The sequence below is a fragment of the Cyprinodon variegatus genome, unplaced genomic scaffold (assembly GCF_000732505.1).
Source record: "Cyprinodon variegatus isolate N-32 unplaced genomic scaffold, C_variegatus-1.0 Scaffold1146, whole genome shotgun sequence".
In the NCBI taxonomy this organism is placed as follows: domain Eukaryota; kingdom Metazoa; phylum Chordata; class Actinopteri; order Cyprinodontiformes; family Cyprinodontidae; genus Cyprinodon; species Cyprinodon variegatus.
In genome coordinates, this window is record NW_015151599.1 from 77,388 (window position 1) to 93,438 (window position 16,051).

The 16,051-nt window shown below is 37.4% G+C and overlaps 1 protein-coding gene across 1 annotated transcript in view; it reads right to left on the minus strand.

Annotated features, from left to right (window-relative positions):
• Positions 1-16,051, minus strand: part of LOC107101745 (ras-specific guanine nucleotide-releasing factor 2-like) — a 98,410-nt gene that overhangs the window by 30,109 nt on the left and 52,250 nt on the right. The window contains exons 8-18 of the mRNA XM_015400776.1: positions 15,168-15,174; positions 14,918-15,081; positions 12,437-12,500; positions 10,137-10,273; positions 9,955-10,037; positions 8,276-8,285; positions 6,819-6,885; positions 4,519-4,655; positions 4,337-4,419; positions 1,524-1,772; positions 670-1,205 (exon numbers count right to left, since the gene is read on the minus strand). Of these exons, the coding sequence (XP_015256262.1) occupies positions 670-1,205; positions 1,524-1,772; positions 4,337-4,419; positions 4,519-4,655; positions 6,819-6,885; positions 8,276-8,285; positions 9,955-10,037; positions 10,137-10,273; positions 12,437-12,500; positions 14,918-15,081; positions 15,168-15,174 (1,537 nt within the window). The remainder of the gene's footprint in view (positions 1-669; positions 1,206-1,523; positions 1,773-4,336; positions 4,420-4,518; positions 4,656-6,818; positions 6,886-8,275; positions 8,286-9,954; positions 10,038-10,136; positions 10,274-12,436; positions 12,501-14,917; positions 15,082-15,167; positions 15,175-16,051) is intronic.

Consider the following 16,051-nt stretch of genomic DNA (forward strand, 5'->3'; position numbering starts at 1 on the left):
AAAAAAAAAAAAAAAACACGATATCTAAATCAGTCATTTTTTTCTTAAAATAGAGAGAGACTTTGCCAATGGAACAGGACAAGTTATATTCAAAACGCATATTATCTAATTGTATTATTTTAAGAGTAAAAAATACTCATTCCATTGTCATATCATGTTATTTACCTACTGAAATCAAGGCTAAATACACTTAATTTACAAAATCTGAACAGAACTGGACAAAACTAAACATTTATTCCAGACCCATCTCCCATCAACATCTACACTGCAAAAAAATGTAAATCCAAATAAGTCATTTTTTCCCCTTAAAATAAGTGTTTTTTTTCCTGAATTCAAGAAGTAAGTGAGCCAATGAAAGGAGACAATTTACATTTAAAATAAGAAAAACAATTGCCTTGTCTTATTTCAATTGGATATTATCTAATTATCTTATTCTAAGAGTAAAAATACTAATTCCATTGAAACGATCTTATTTACCTACTCAATTAAGCCTAAATTAACTCAATTTAAGCCATTTTTACTTATTTCTAGATCATTTTTGCAGTGAAAAGTTCTACTGAAACCTTTATTCCCTAACAGTTACCCACATGGAGGTGTTGGAGGTGTGGGTTTATTAACTGATGCTGTTTTCAGCTAAGAACAATCCTTCTCTGATCTGTAGCTGCTTACCCCTGCGGATGCTGCGCCTCAGCTTCCCACAGAAGGCGTCGAGGCGAGGCAGCTCTCCGCTGACGTCCTCCGCCGCAGCCGGGCTCAGCTCTGGGGAGCTGGGACCCCGGCTGAGATCCAGAGGGGCTTTGGTGGAGATGGGAGGCGGCGAGGACACCCCAGAGGCCTGTGGGAGGCTGGGAGAGCGCGTGGCGGTGGGTGGAGGAGAGGAGAAGCCAAAAGGCAACCTGGAGGATCCAGGGGGAGGAGAGGAGATGGAGGGACAGTGGCTGGAAGTGGGAGAGTTGGCTGCGGACGAGGAGGGCGTCGTGGACAGGTCCAAGGCTCCGACTTTCACGCTGACGGGGGAGCTGAGGGACAGCTTGCGGCAGTGCACCGGAGAGGAGGTGCGGGAGGGGATGGATATGGGAGGAGGAGAGGAGAACTTGCGACACAGTCTTGGGGATTTGCCGTTCAAAGGGTCCGTTCCCCAGGCGCCCTGATTGGTGGCGAAGAAGAGCTCCAGAGACCTGAAAAAATTAATTATCTCAGTTAGTCTAAAGCTGTGATGAGGATTAACAGATCCCCCTCAGGTCTGACTGATGGTATGTACTTAGACTGGTCCAAAGCCAGCTGAGTGATCTTGAGACTGTAGTCAGGACAGAGGGACATGATGGACAGACGGTCGTATGAATGCTGCTCGATCCTGATAGAAATGAGAGGAAGATGATAGGGGGAGGTGAAGATGGAGACAAGAGAAGATGGAGTGAATGAAGAATGAACAGTTGGGCGTGAAGAGGGTAGAAACACTAGGACGGATGATCGGGGTAAAGTCTGAAGCAATGGGGCGGACCGACTGCGGACATGAGCCGTACCTCACAGGGATGGACGTGAAGGGCTTCTTGTAGATGTCGGCCAGCTTGTCGATGACGACGGCGGCCGTGGTGAAGATCCGGTAGGTGTGGAGGAAGGTGTTAAGGAAGTCGATGGAGAGGAAGCGCAGGTCCGTCAGGCGCTCCAGCAGCCGCTCCACGCTGGCGTATCTGATCTGAGGGACTTTGCAGGAGTTGAGAGTCTTGCTGAAGCAAATATCGACATCGTCCTTATGCAGCCTGGCGTCAGACCTTGGAAGAAAAACATCGTGTTAGACATAAATTCCAAAAAGAAGAAAAATAAAAACAATCCACTGGACTTTCACTGGAAAAACGATCTAGAAATAAGTAAAAATTTCTTAAATTAAGAGTATTTACCATTAATTTCGCCAATAGAATACCAATAGAATGAGTATTTTTACTCTTAAAATAAGATATTTAGATCATATGCACTCATAAACTCATAAGAATCAATGTTGAAATATTGAGCTTTACTTTGATGAAGGAATAGAATTATAACAGCTAGAAGCGTAAAAAGTTAATACATGGTGATTTTTTCTACATATATAGACTTTCCCTACTTATATTTTCTTTCTGTCACCTTTTTATACAAAACTGGAGAAAACTAAACCTTTATTCCAGACTTCCATCCGCATTTAAAGTTCCACTGAAACCTTTATTCCCTTACAGTTACCCACATTAACGTGTTGGAGATGTGGGTTTATTAACTGATGCTGTTCTCTTCTTTGATCTGTAGCTGGTTAAACAAGACATCAATTATAGCCTTTGTTTTCTTTTTCCTTACTTTGGACACACTGGAAAAAATTTTAATCTAAATAACTAATTTCTTCTTAAAATATGTGCATTTTGTCTTGAACTGAGGAGGTAAGAGAGAGTCTTTGCCAATGGAACAAGACTATTTACATTTTAAATAAAAAAAAATAATTACATTTTCCTATTTTATGTGCATATTATCTAATTATCTTATTTTAAGAATAAAAATACTCATTCCATAGGCAGATCATCTTATTTACCTACTCAAATTCAGGGTAAATACACTATATTCAAGAAATTTTAACTTATTCCAAGATCATTTTTGCAGTGCAAAACATCAGTTTCATTAAGGCTCAATCTTACAATCTTAGATCTATCCAAAAAGATTAATTTCAGCTTATTTGAGAAGGAGAAATATCCTAAGTATGTGCATGTTATGGAATTGCAGCATCAGATCATATATAAGTAAAACAAGGATGAACATTGGTTAATCTTTCAAACATTGGTGCTGACTTCAAGGTGCATGGTCACGTTATATGACAATTTCTATGACAGTTCTATAACTTTTTTTCTGAAAGAGTACCCTCTGGTGTATTAGTTGTTGCTCTTGTGTTTTAAGCTTTTATTTACTTTAGTTTGTTAATAAATAAAGTCCTATGCATACAATAACAAAGGAGGTACGATACTGCGTATGTGTTCAGGGGGGTAAACAAGAAAGTAGCCTACAGTGGCTAAGCCTGTTAGCATCTCCCAGCAAATATTGATGAAAAGTGCAAAACCCAGTGTGATAAAAAAATATTTAATTCCAGGAGGGATCAGAGTGAAACAGTCTGAGAGTTAAACTGCAGAGGAAGCTAAAGCTGCCGAGGCGTTCAGATGAGCTGCTGAATTAATAGACGTGTGAGTAAACTCCTTACTGATGCCTGGGATAGCAATGCTAACCTTAGCCTCTACAGTCTACAAACAAAAAATTTTATAAATAGATTGATTAGTTCTAATCTTGATACCGTTTCCATGTTTGCATTTGTAATGCCTCTTTCCCACCGAAATTAGCGGGTTATCAAGGATTTTCAAACATGGGTCGACCTTTTAACAATCTGCATTTGGCTACCTTCACATTAGCAAAAGAAGCAGGGTTCGGTGAACTCAGCTGATGAGCTGCGTGGCCTCTGTCCCCCCTATGCTACTTGTCTGATGATGCTATCATGCTGGGTTAGAGTTGATGATGTCAGAAATCAGGAAAGTAAACAATGGAGAGCAACATGGAAGGCAACCAGGGCGTAGTAAGTGTGCTTTTTGTTTCGCTCTTTTGTCTCACCAGTCCAGCACCATGTTTATCAAATATAAGCAAAGTTATTTTTCCCTGCTAATCCGTGACCTCTGGCCTAAATTGTTTTTCATGTGGCTTTCTGATAGTTCTGTAGTTCTGCCAGAAGATGGCGCCAAGTCTGTTTATATCTGCTCAATGCGGCTAGTGCTAAAATTCTATTTAGGCTCTAAAAGGACTATATCAACTAGGCATCCCCAAAGTCGGTTCTTGAGGGCCGCTATCCTGCAGGTTTTAGAGGTTTCTCTGCTTTAGCACAGCTGATTCCGATGATTGCAGTTCAGCAAAAGCCTGTTAATCAACTATCACTGTGAATCAGCTGTGCTGGAGCAGGGAAACCTCTAAAACCTGCAGGACAGCGACCCTTTCAGGACCGACTTTGGGGAAGCCTGATATAAACACTACAAAGACTGACACTAGTTGTATATAACTTTATTTTATCATGGTCAAAGGGTTTTTTTTCGGTCCTTTTCGGTATAATCACATAATGTGAACATGCACCTATGAAGAACAGACGGTTTCGAGGGCAGACAGAGGTTGCAGATTTTCCTTCTGGTAAGGTAGTTTCAATGTTACCTAATCGGTTGACCTGGTAAGCAACTGGCAAACAATACAAACAAAGGTTGGAATGAGAGTATAGACTAGTAGATGGCTGGAAGGTGTTAAACCTGTAGCCTTCTCCTTTAGGATGTTTACAATGAAATCATTTTCTTACTTGATCATGTGCGGCACAGAAACTTTAGAGTTTTCCTCAAACACGCTGGTCATCAGGCCGTTACAGCGAATGTTATCAATGCACTGAAGAGAAAAAAAATATATACAACAAAGCCAAGGATGAGAATTTCTTACAGAAGGCTGGCTAAAGGTTGTCACGGTAACAAATAGTCCCTCGGGTACCTGGCTGATGTCGCTGGTCCATGCAGCTTTCTCCTGACGGGAAGGAGCCAGAAGAACCACAGAGAAGCTCTGACCATCAGGAGGCTCCACCACAATTTTAAACTCCAGGTGACTGAAGCCTTGACCAGCGGCGTTGTCTGAAAATCCAACAGGAAAAGTTCATTCTGTTTCATTTGCTGCATTTACTGAAACATGTCAAAACAATCCCAACAGTACAAATTTACTTCCCAGATTAAAAGGTTTTTTATTTCTTTTTGTAACACATCGTCCCTTCAAAGTTCTCTTGGCAAAAAACTGAAGCTGTTCTTAAGGGAAATATCAGATGGGCTCCGGCCATTCAGTTCAATTTATTTCTATAGCGCCAATTCACAACACACGTCAACTCAAGGCACTTTACAGTTCACCAGATAATACAGTCAAATTGATTCAAAGTTTTCTGTCTAAGGAAAAATTGTTTGTTGCATCAGAACATTGACTTAAAGGCAATCCCCCACATTAAGCATGCTTGTAGCGACAGTGGAGAGGAAAAAGACACCTCCAGCAGAACCTCCAGCAGAACCAGAAACAGTGTGACCCATTAACACCTCATAACTAGAGTTGGCCCTGTTTTTCAGTGATTAGTCCTGTTTCTCTCCTAGAGATAGCTATGGTCTCAGCTTCTTCAGTGACTAACTGGATGTGCTCTAACTAGATCAGAGCCCACTTGCTTAATCATTTCTTACCAAGACTGAGCTACATTATATGAATAAAGTCATAAAATTACTAGAATAAAGTCCTAAAAGTACGAGAATAAAGTCGTAACATTACAAGAATAAAGTCGTAACATTACAAGAATAAGGTCGTAACATTACAAGAATTAAGTCGTAAAATTACAAGAATAAAGTTGTAACATTACGAGAATAAAGTCATAACCTTATGAGAATAAAACCGTAACATTATGACAATAAAGTTGTAAAATTATGAGAATAAAGTCGTAAAATTACTAGAATAAAGTCGTAAAATTATGAGAATAAAGTCATAACCTTATGAGAATAAAGTCGTAACATTATGAGAATAAAGTTTTAAAATTATGAGAATAAAGTCGTAACATTACGAGCATAAAGTCGTAACATTACAACAATAGAGTCGTAAAATTACAAGAATAAAGTCGTAAAATTATGAGAATAAGGTCATAACCTTATGAGACCAAAGTCGTAACATTATGAGAATAAAGTTGTAAAATTATGAGAATGAAGTCGTAAAATTACGAGAATAAAGTGGTAAAATTACGAGAATAAAGTAACAACCTTGTGATAATAAAGTCTTAAATTATGAGAATGAAGTCGTAACATTACGAGAATAAGTTCATAACCTTATGAGACTAAAGTCGTAACATTACGAGAATAAAGTGGTAAAATTACGAGAATAAAGTAATAACCTTGTGATAATAAAGTCGTAAAATTACGAGGATAAAGTCGTAAAATTACGAGAATAAGGTCATAACCTTATGAGACTAAAGTCGTAACATTATGAGAATAAAGCTGTAAAATTATGAGAATGAAGTCGTAACATTACGAGAATAAAGTGGTAAAATTACGAGAATAATGTAATAACCTTGTGATAATAAAGTCGTAAAATTACGAGAATAAAGTCGTAAAATTACGAGAATAAGGTCATAACCTTATGACACTAAATTCGTAACATTATGAGAATAAAGTTGTAAAATTATGAGAATAAAGTCGTAAAATTATGAGAATGAAGTCGTAACATTAGGAGAATAAAGTGGTAAAATTACGAGATTAAAGTAATAACCTTGTGATAATAAAGTCATAAAATTACAAGGATAAAGTAGTAAAATTAAAATAATAAAGTGGTAAAATTATGAGAATAGTCATAAAATTACGAAAAAAAGTTGTATTTTATGACAACTCCTACAAGAAGCATTTTCTTCCCTAAAATGAGGAATGTGGAGCATTATGTGAAGTTAAACTTTGGCTCTGGTTTGATAAATAAGGAAATCTTTTAGCAGTAGCATCAAATTGGGCAGAAGGTCAAAGTGGACTCAGGTTGCTGATTGGTGGAGCTGATCGACCGTCATCTGCTGGTCAGAGCTCGAAGCTTTCTTTCTGAAACGGGTTGTTGTATGATGACTTTATTCTAGTAATGTTATGACTTATTCTAGTAATGTTATGACTTTATTCTCAAAATAAATAAATCTCTAGCCTGGCTCTTATAGTCCATCGTAAGTTGCCATGTGCAATAAAATGAATTGAATTGAACAGAATATTAGAAACAAGTAAAAATGGCAGTGGGCTACTCACAGTCTTCATCGCTGGCATCCAGTTCCTCAATCAGAGTGCACTCAATAAGGGACAGCGTTCCTCCCTGCTGTTAAGGGAAAAAACATATGTGTTTTTTACTTTTAAAATCTAAGCCGGTTTTAGAGAGAAACAACTAAGCAAAGCTCTCTATTTTTCTTTCATAGTAACAAGTAGAAACACTGAAAACTTTTCCTGCCACTACCTCAAAAGTCTTTATACTTTACTTGAAGAGAGCCATTAGCCATTGGCCCGTATAGAGGAAATTGTGCTGTCTGACTCTGCCAGAATGCATGTTTTGTGTCATAATGCAGAGAGTAAATTTTCCCATTGTGGGACAATAATGGAATTTACATTTCTTCTTCTTTCTAATTAAATGATAGTTTTGCAAATGTTAGTACATTTAAGCTTGGAAGATAAATGGACATTATCAGAATATCTGCTGTCTGATAAATATTGTGTCAGAGGAGGGGAAGTTTAACAAAGTTATTGTGTCACACTGAGTGTGTATAGAAATGCTCAGACTACGCAAGGCGAGCTGATCTGTGCAGATTTTCTTTTTACTTCAGTCTCCCTGCCACACAAATCAAAACTATTTCCTACATTTGAGATTGTAAAATGTTATTAAAAAAGCCACACTTAATGAGTCTGTTTAGCATCTTTAAAATTAAAAAGATAGAGAATTTGTATACATTAAAAATATTATGGGAACTATGTTTAAAGAAAAAGGTAGTGAGAGGTGATTCTCACAGAGACCTGTGAAGTTTACTGCTAGATATGCGCTGTGCGAAAGCTGACTGTCTTCCTGTGCGATTGACAGATTTTATTTTGTATTTTCCCCCACAGCAGATGTGTGTTACCTTGCAAACACATTGAATGGTAAATGGCATGTACTTATATAGCGCCTTTATTCAAGTTAGGAGACTTGACCAAGGCGCTTTACACTACATTCATTCACCCATTCACNCTTAATGTAGTTGCGCTTTGCTTTATGTAGTTTTGTTTGGGTTTTGTTACCCACATTAACATGTTGGAGATGTGGGTTTATTAACTGATGCTGTTCTTTTCTTTGATCTGTAGCTGGTTAAACAAGACATAAATCATAGCCTTTGTTTTCTTTTTCCTCACTTTGGACACACTGGAAATAAATTAAATATAAGTAACTAATTTCTTCTTAAAATATGTGCATTTTGTCTTGAACTGAGGAGGTAAGAGAGAGTCTTTGCCAATGGAAGAAGACTATTCAAATTTTAAATAAGAAAAAATATTGACATTTTCCTATTTTAAGTGCATATTATCTAATTATCTTATTTTAAGACTAAAAATACTCATTCCATAGGCAGATCATCTTATTTACCTACTCAAATTCAGGGTAAATACACTATATTCAAGAAATTTTAACTTATTCCAAGATCATTTTTGCAGTGCAAAACATCAGTTTCATTAAGGCTCAATCTTACAATCTTAGATCTATCCAAAAAGATTAATTTCAGCTTATTTGAGAAGGAGAAATATCCTAAGTATGTGCATGTTATGGAATTGCAGCATCAGATCATATATAAGTAAAACAAGGATGAACATTGGTTAATCTTTCAAACATTGGTGCTGACTTCAAGGTGCATGGTCACGTTATATGACAATTTCTATGACAGTTCTATAACTTTTTTTCTGAAAGAGTACCCTCTGGTGTATTAGTTGTTGCTCTTGTGTTTTAAGCTTTTATTTACTTTAGTTTGTTAATAAATAAAGTCCTATGCATACAATAACAAAGGAGGTACGATACTGCGTATGTGTTCAGGGGGGTAAACAAGAAAGTAGCCTACAGTGGCTAAGCCTGTTAGCATCTCCCAGCAAATATTGATGAAAAGTGCAAAACCCAGTGTGATAAAAAAATATTTAATTCCAGGAGGGATCAGAGTGAAACAGTCTGAGAGTTAAACTGCAGAGGAAGCTAAAGCTGCCGAGGCGTTCAGATGAGCTGCTGAATTAATAGACGTGTGAGTAAACTCCTTACTGATGCCTGGGATAGCAATGCTAACCTTAGCCTCTACAGTCTACAAACAAAAAATTTTATAAATAGATTGATTAGTTCTAATCTTGATACCGTTTCCATGTTTGCATTTGTAATGCCTCTTTCCCACCGAAATTAGCGGGTTATCAAGGATTTTCAAACATGGGTCGACCTTTTAACAATCTGCATTTGGCTACCTTCACATTAGCAAAAGAAGCAGGGTTCGGTGAACTCAGCTGATGAGCTGCGTGGCCTCTGTCCCCCCTATGCTACTTGTCTGATGATGCTATCATGCTGGGTTAGAGTTGATGATGTCAGAAATCAGGAAAGTAAACAATGGAGAGCAACATGGAAGGCAACCAGGGCGTAGTAAGTGTGCTTTTTGTTTCGCTCTTTTGTCTCACCAGTCCAGCACCATGTTTATCAAATATAAGCAAAGTTATTTTTCCCTGCTAATCCGTGACCTCTGGCCTAAATTGTTTTTCATGTGGCTTTCTGATAGTTCTGTAGTTCTGCCAGAAGATGGCGCCAAGTCTGTTTATATCTGCTCAATGCGGCTAGTGCTAAAATTCTATTTAGGCTCTAAAAGGACTATATCAACTAGGCATCCCCAAAGTCGGTTCTTGAGGGCCGCTATCCTGCAGGTTTTAGAGGTTTCTCTGCTTTAGCACAGCTGATTCCGATGATTGCAGTTCAGCAAAAGCCTGTTAATCAACTATCACTGTGAATCAGCTGTGCTGGAGCAGGGAAACCTCTAAAACCTGCAGGACAGCGACCCTTTCAGGACCGACTTTGGGGAAGCCTGATATAAACACTACAAAGACTGACACTAGTTGTATATAACTTTATTTTATCATGGTCAAAGGGTTTTTTTTCGGTCCTTTTCGGTATAATCACATAATGTGAACATGCACCTATGAAGAACAGACGGTTTCGAGGGCAGACAGAGGTTGCAGATTTTCCTTCTGGTAAGGTAGTTTCAATGTTACCTAATCGGTTGACCTGGTAAGCAACTGGCAAACAATACAAACAAAGGTTGGAATGAGAGTATAGACTAGTAGATGGCTGGAAGGTGTTAAACCTGTAGCCTTCTCCTTTAGGATGTTTACAATGAAATCATTTTCTTACTTGATCATGTGCGGCACAGAAACTTTAGAGTTTTCCTCAAACACGCTGGTCATCAGGCCGTTACAGCGAATGTTATCAATGCACTGAAGAGAAAAAAAATATATACAACAAAGCCAAGGATGAGAATTTCTTACAGAAGGCTGGCTAAAGGTTGTCACGGTAACAAATAGTCCCTCGGGTACCTGGCTGATGTCGCTGGTCCATGCAGCTTTCTCCTGACGGGAAGGAGCCAGAAGAACCACAGAGAAGCTCTGACCATCAGGAGGCTCCACCACAATTTTAAACTCCAGGTGACTGAAGCCTTGACCAGCGGCGTTGTCTGAAAATCCAACAGGAAAAGTTCATTCTGTTTCATTTGCTGCATTTACTGAAACATGTCAAAACAATCCCAACAGTACAAATTTACTTCCCAGATTAAAAGGTTTTTTATTTCTTTTTGTAACACATCGTCCCTTCAAAGTTCTCTTGGCAAAAAACTGAAGCTGTTCTTAAGGGAAATATCAGATGGGCTCCGGCCATTCAGTTCAATTTATTTCTATAGCGCCAATTCACAACACACGTCAACTCAAGGCACTTTACAGTTCACCAGATAATACAGTCAAATTGATTCAAAGTTTTCTGTCTAAGGAAAAATTGTTTGTTGCATCAGAACATTGACTTAAAGGCAATCCCCCACATTAAGCATGCTTGTAGCGACAGTGGAGAGGAAAAAGACACCTCCAGCAGAACCTCCAGCAGAACCAGAAACAGTGTGACCCATTAACACCTCATAACTAGAGTTGGCCCTGTTTTTCAGTGATTAGTCCTGTTTCTCTCCTAGAGATAGCTATGGTCTCAGCTTCTTCAGTGACTAACTGGATGTGCTCTAACTAGATCAGAGCCCACTTGCTTAATCATTTCTTACCAAGACTGAGCTACATTATATGAATAAAGTCATAAAATTACTAGAATAAAGTCCTAAAAGTACGAGAATAAAGTCGTAACATTACAAGAATAAAGTCGTAACATTACAAGAATAAGGTCGTAACATTACAAGAATTAAGTCGTAAAATTACAAGAATAAAGTTGTAACATTACGAGAATAAAGTCATAACCTTATGAGAATAAAACCGTAACATTATGACAATAAAGTTGTAAAATTATGAGAATAAAGTCGTAAAATTACTAGAATAAAGTCGTAAAATTATGAGAATAAAGTCATAACCTTATGAGAATAAAGTCGTAACATTATGAGAATAAAGTTTTAAAATTATGAGAATAAAGTCGTAACATTACGAGCATAAAGTCGTAACATTACAACAATAGAGTCGTAAAATTACAAGAATAAAGTCGTAAAATTATGAGAATAAGGTCATAACCTTATGAGACCAAAGTCGTAACATTATGAGAATAAAGTTGTAAAATTATGAGAATGAAGTCGTAAAATTACGAGAATAAAGTGGTAAAATTACGAGAATAAAGTAACAACCTTGTGATAATAAAGTCTTAAATTATGAGAATGAAGTCGTAACATTACGAGAATAAGTTCATAACCTTATGAGACTAAAGTCGTAACATTACGAGAATAAAGTGGTAAAATTACGAGAATAAAGTAATAACCTTGTGATAATAAAGTCGTAAAATTACGAGGATAAAGTCGTAAAATTACGAGAATAAGGTCATAACCTTATGAGACTAAAGTCGTAACATTATGAGAATAAAGCTGTAAAATTATGAGAATGAAGTCGTAACATTACGAGAATAAAGTGGTAAAATTACGAGAATAATGTAATAACCTTGTGATAATAAAGTCGTAAAATTACGAGAATAAAGTCGTAAAATTACGAGAATAAGGTCATAACCTTATGACACTAAATTCGTAACATTATGAGAATAAAGTTGTAAAATTATGAGAATAAAGTCGTAAAATTATGAGAATGAAGTCGTAACATTAGGAGAATAAAGTGGTAAAATTACGAGATTAAAGTAATAACCTTGTGATAATAAAGTCATAAAATTACAAGGATAAAGTAGTAAAATTAAAATAATAAAGTGGTAAAATTATGAGAATAGTCATAAAATTACGAAAAAAAGTTGTATTTTATGACAACTCCTACAAGAAGCATTTTCTTCCCTAAAATGAGGAATGTGGAGCATTATGTGAAGTTAAACTTTGGCTCTGGTTTGATAAATAAGGAAATCTTTTAGCAGTAGCATCAAATTGGGCAGAAGGTCAAAGTGGACTCAGGTTGCTGATTGGTGGAGCTGATCGACCGTCATCTGCTGGTCAGAGCTCGAAGCTTTCTTTCTGAAACGGGTTGTTGTATGATGACTTTATTCTAGTAATGTTATGACTTATTCTAGTAATGTTATGACTTTATTCTCAAAATAAATAAATCTCTAGCCTGGCTCTTATAGTCCATCGTAAGTTGCCATGTGCAATAAAATGAATTGAATTGAACAGAATATTAGAAACAAGTAAAAATGGCAGTGGGCTACTCACAGTCTTCATCGCTGGCATCCAGTTCCTCAATCAGAGTGCACTCAATAAGGGACAGCGTTCCTCCCTGCTGTTAAGGGAAAAAACATATGTGTTTTTTACTTTTAAAATCTAAGCCGGTTTTAGAGAGAAACAACTAAGCAAAGCTCTCTATTTTTCTTTCATAGTAACAAGTAGAAACACTGAAAACTTTTCCTGCCACTACCTCAAAAGTCTTTATACTTTACTTGAAGAGAGCCATTAGCCATTGGCCCGTATAGAGGAAATTGTGCTGTCTGACTCTGCCAGAATGCATGTTTTGTGTCATAATGCAGAGAGTAAATTTTCCCATTGTGGGACAATAATGGAATTTACATTTCTTCTTCTTTCTAATTAAATGATAGTTTTGCAAATGTTAGTACATTTAAGCTTGGAAGATAAATGGACATTATCAGAATATCTGCTGTCTGATAAATATTGTGTCAGAGGAGGGGAAGTTTAACAAAGTTATTGTGTCACACTGAGTGTGTATAGAAATGCTCAGACTACGCAAGGCGAGCTGATCTGTGCAGATTTTCTTTTTACTTCAGTCTCCCTGCCACACAAATCAAAACTATTTCCTACATTTGAGATTGTAAAATGTTATTAAAAAAGCCACACTTAATGAGTCTGTTTAGCATCTTTAAAATTAAAAAGATAGAGAATTTGTATACATTAAAAATATTATGGGAACTATGTTTAAAGAAAAAGGTAGTGAGAGGTGATTCTCACAGAGACCTGTGAAGTTTACTGCTAGATATGCGCTGTGCGAAAGCTGACTGTCTTCCTGTGCGATTGACAGATTTTATTTTGTATTTTCCCCCACAGCAGATGTGTGTTACCTTGCAAACACATTGAATGGTAAATGGCATGTACTTATATAGCGCCTTTATTCAAGTTAGGAGACTTGACCAAGGCGCTTTACACTACATTCATTCACCCATTCACACACACACGCACACACTGATGGTGGCAAGCTACATTGTAGCCACAGCTACCCTGGGGCTCACTGACAGAAGCTGTTTAGTCCGACTAAAATAGTCCTGGGGTCTATCTCAGTTAGAGCTACGCAGCCCCTTGACAGATAATCCAGTCAGGTGTTGATCCCTATACACTTTCAATGGGCTTGTCTGACATAATTTTCTATAAGATGGGATGGAAAGTCAGACTCGGTGTGTTCAGAGCAAAAACAACTTGGTCCAACAACACAAAGAAATTAATTGTCTGGATAAAACCAATAATCTCGATTGCTTTTTTTGAAATACCAACAGGCCATAAAGAAAATGAGCTCAAATAAAACAAAACTAATGAGCTCATTTTTAAAGTGTAAGGAGTAGAAAGTGGAGATGATTGCAAAAAAATGTAAGTAGTAGAAAATTTGTCTTAACAAATAATTACTGCAGTAAAGCATAGAAAGCCAAAATGTCTACTTAAGTGAAGAAATATCTGTGCTTTGTGTCTTGATACTTCTGTATACCCCAATCCAATCTTATAGTAAATCATTTAAAACCAATTAAAGTGCTCTTTTTTTGGGGGGGTGGGGGGTTACGGCACTCATGGCTCGTGTTTTTTTCTCTTTTTTCCAACAGTGGGCTCAGAGGAAAGGGGGTGTGAGAGAGGGGGAGAGACATGCGGCAAAGGACCACAGGGCGGATTCGAACCCGGGTCAGCTGCGTCGAGGACTAAGGCCTCCGTACATGGGTCGTGTGCGCTAACCGCTGCGGCACGGCCGCTCTTTTTTGGATCTACGGAAATTTTAAGCATATAAATGACTAGAAAATAATGGTTCCACTTTTTTTTTTTTTTGCTTTCAAGAAAAATTATGTTTGTTTTTTTTTTTATGGTAAAGCTGAAATGTGGGTGGATTCTACTAGGCTCGGACGGGGAACGATATTAGGCCCCTGGCATTTTTCCATCTACGCCGGCCCACTTTTCAGCAGTGTGTTAGCATTCACTGCAAGTCTAGGTGGCATGTGGGCAATGAATTAGAATAATGTAAACAGATGCAAACCCCATCATGTACCGCCACATATTTTTGCAAAATATTTGAACATAAATTCGCCAAATATAAGCGGAACACCTTAGTTTGGTTAAAAGAAAGCATTTTACAGTAGTTGTATTATTATTTACTTTGTTGCAAGGATTTGACAGTTTGAAGAAATAGAAAATTACACCATATGCCAACCGTCACAAGGATGTGCATGACACGGAAGGGTTATATATGCTGCATGCATCATCTAGGGAGTTAACATTGTATTACTTCTTGAGCTCCTTCAGTTATTTACTGCCAGAGGTAGATGCTGCGACCAGAGAGTAAGTGTTGGGACCGGTATGATTTATGAAGGACCAGCCCTCACACGCTGAAATAGGAGCGGCCCACCATGCAAATGCCCGGTATCACAGACTACCTATCTGAGCTTGGATTCTGCATTAAAGTGATGAAGTTTGACAAATTCTATTATGTACCTTCAGCAAGTGAAGCTTCCCTCCAGAGGTTCGAGTGCAGATGAGGAAGTGTTTGGTGAACAGGAAACACTGCCTCTCTCCCTCCTTCCTCAGTGAAAGGGAGCCCAGGCGTACCTTGCTGAGCATGCCCCGTTCGCTACTGGACGGCAGCTGGATCAGAGACCCTGTTCATAGAAGAGGAAAGTTATATAGAACCGAGGCCAAGGTAACTTTGTTTACACAGCATATTTTAGTAGCACGGCAAAATCACAAAAGTGCTGCACAAAAAAAAAACAAAAAACAGCTAATTGCAGTGGGGATGGATGCAACACGGATGCTGGCATCATTTTTTATTCTGCGATGTCACTATACTGTCATTCTCAAGGATTAATCAAAAGCTCCGTCTTTCAGCTAACTATTATCTATAAGCTTCTAACTTTAGTGCCATAAGCTGTTTAAGAGATGATTATTCAGGCGTCCATTTTATCTTGCCTTGACAGCTGTAACAGTAAGAAGAGAATTCTTCTCCATATTTGCAGGCTAAGAACACATTTTTTTAATAAGAAATCTAAAATATCATATATATATTTTTTTTTATTTTCATTTCAGAAATTAAACTTAGGAACATCTTTTAAGCAAAAGAGGCCTATTTTGGGGAAGAAAGAATATTTGCTATCTTCTCAGGTTTTTTTTTCATATTACTTTGCATTTCTATTGGTCTCTGGCTTAAAGTGAAAAATGAAACTCAGTGTGAAATAAAGACCTCTGAATAATGAATTAGCAAAAAATATATTTGAAAATCAAAATTCGAAAACATGAACTGTGAAAATTTATTTTGGGTTACAAAAAAATTACATAAACAGCCAAAGTATCTTTAAGAACATTAATCTTTGTGCTCTCTTGAGGATTCGTTATTTAAAGAAGCAGCTAGAAACCTGTTTTTTTATGTTTCAACTACTTTTATGTTATTATCTATGCTGCGTTATCTTTATTTTATTTGTCTTCAGTGATTTATATTGTCTGAGACAATGAGAGAAAGTATAATGGCTTTAGAACTGAGCTGATGTGCTCCACATCCTTGGTTTTAGTGAGGATGCAGGCAGCAGCTTTCTGGAGCTTTCTGATACACCAGGCAGGCCTGGGAAGAAACTGTTA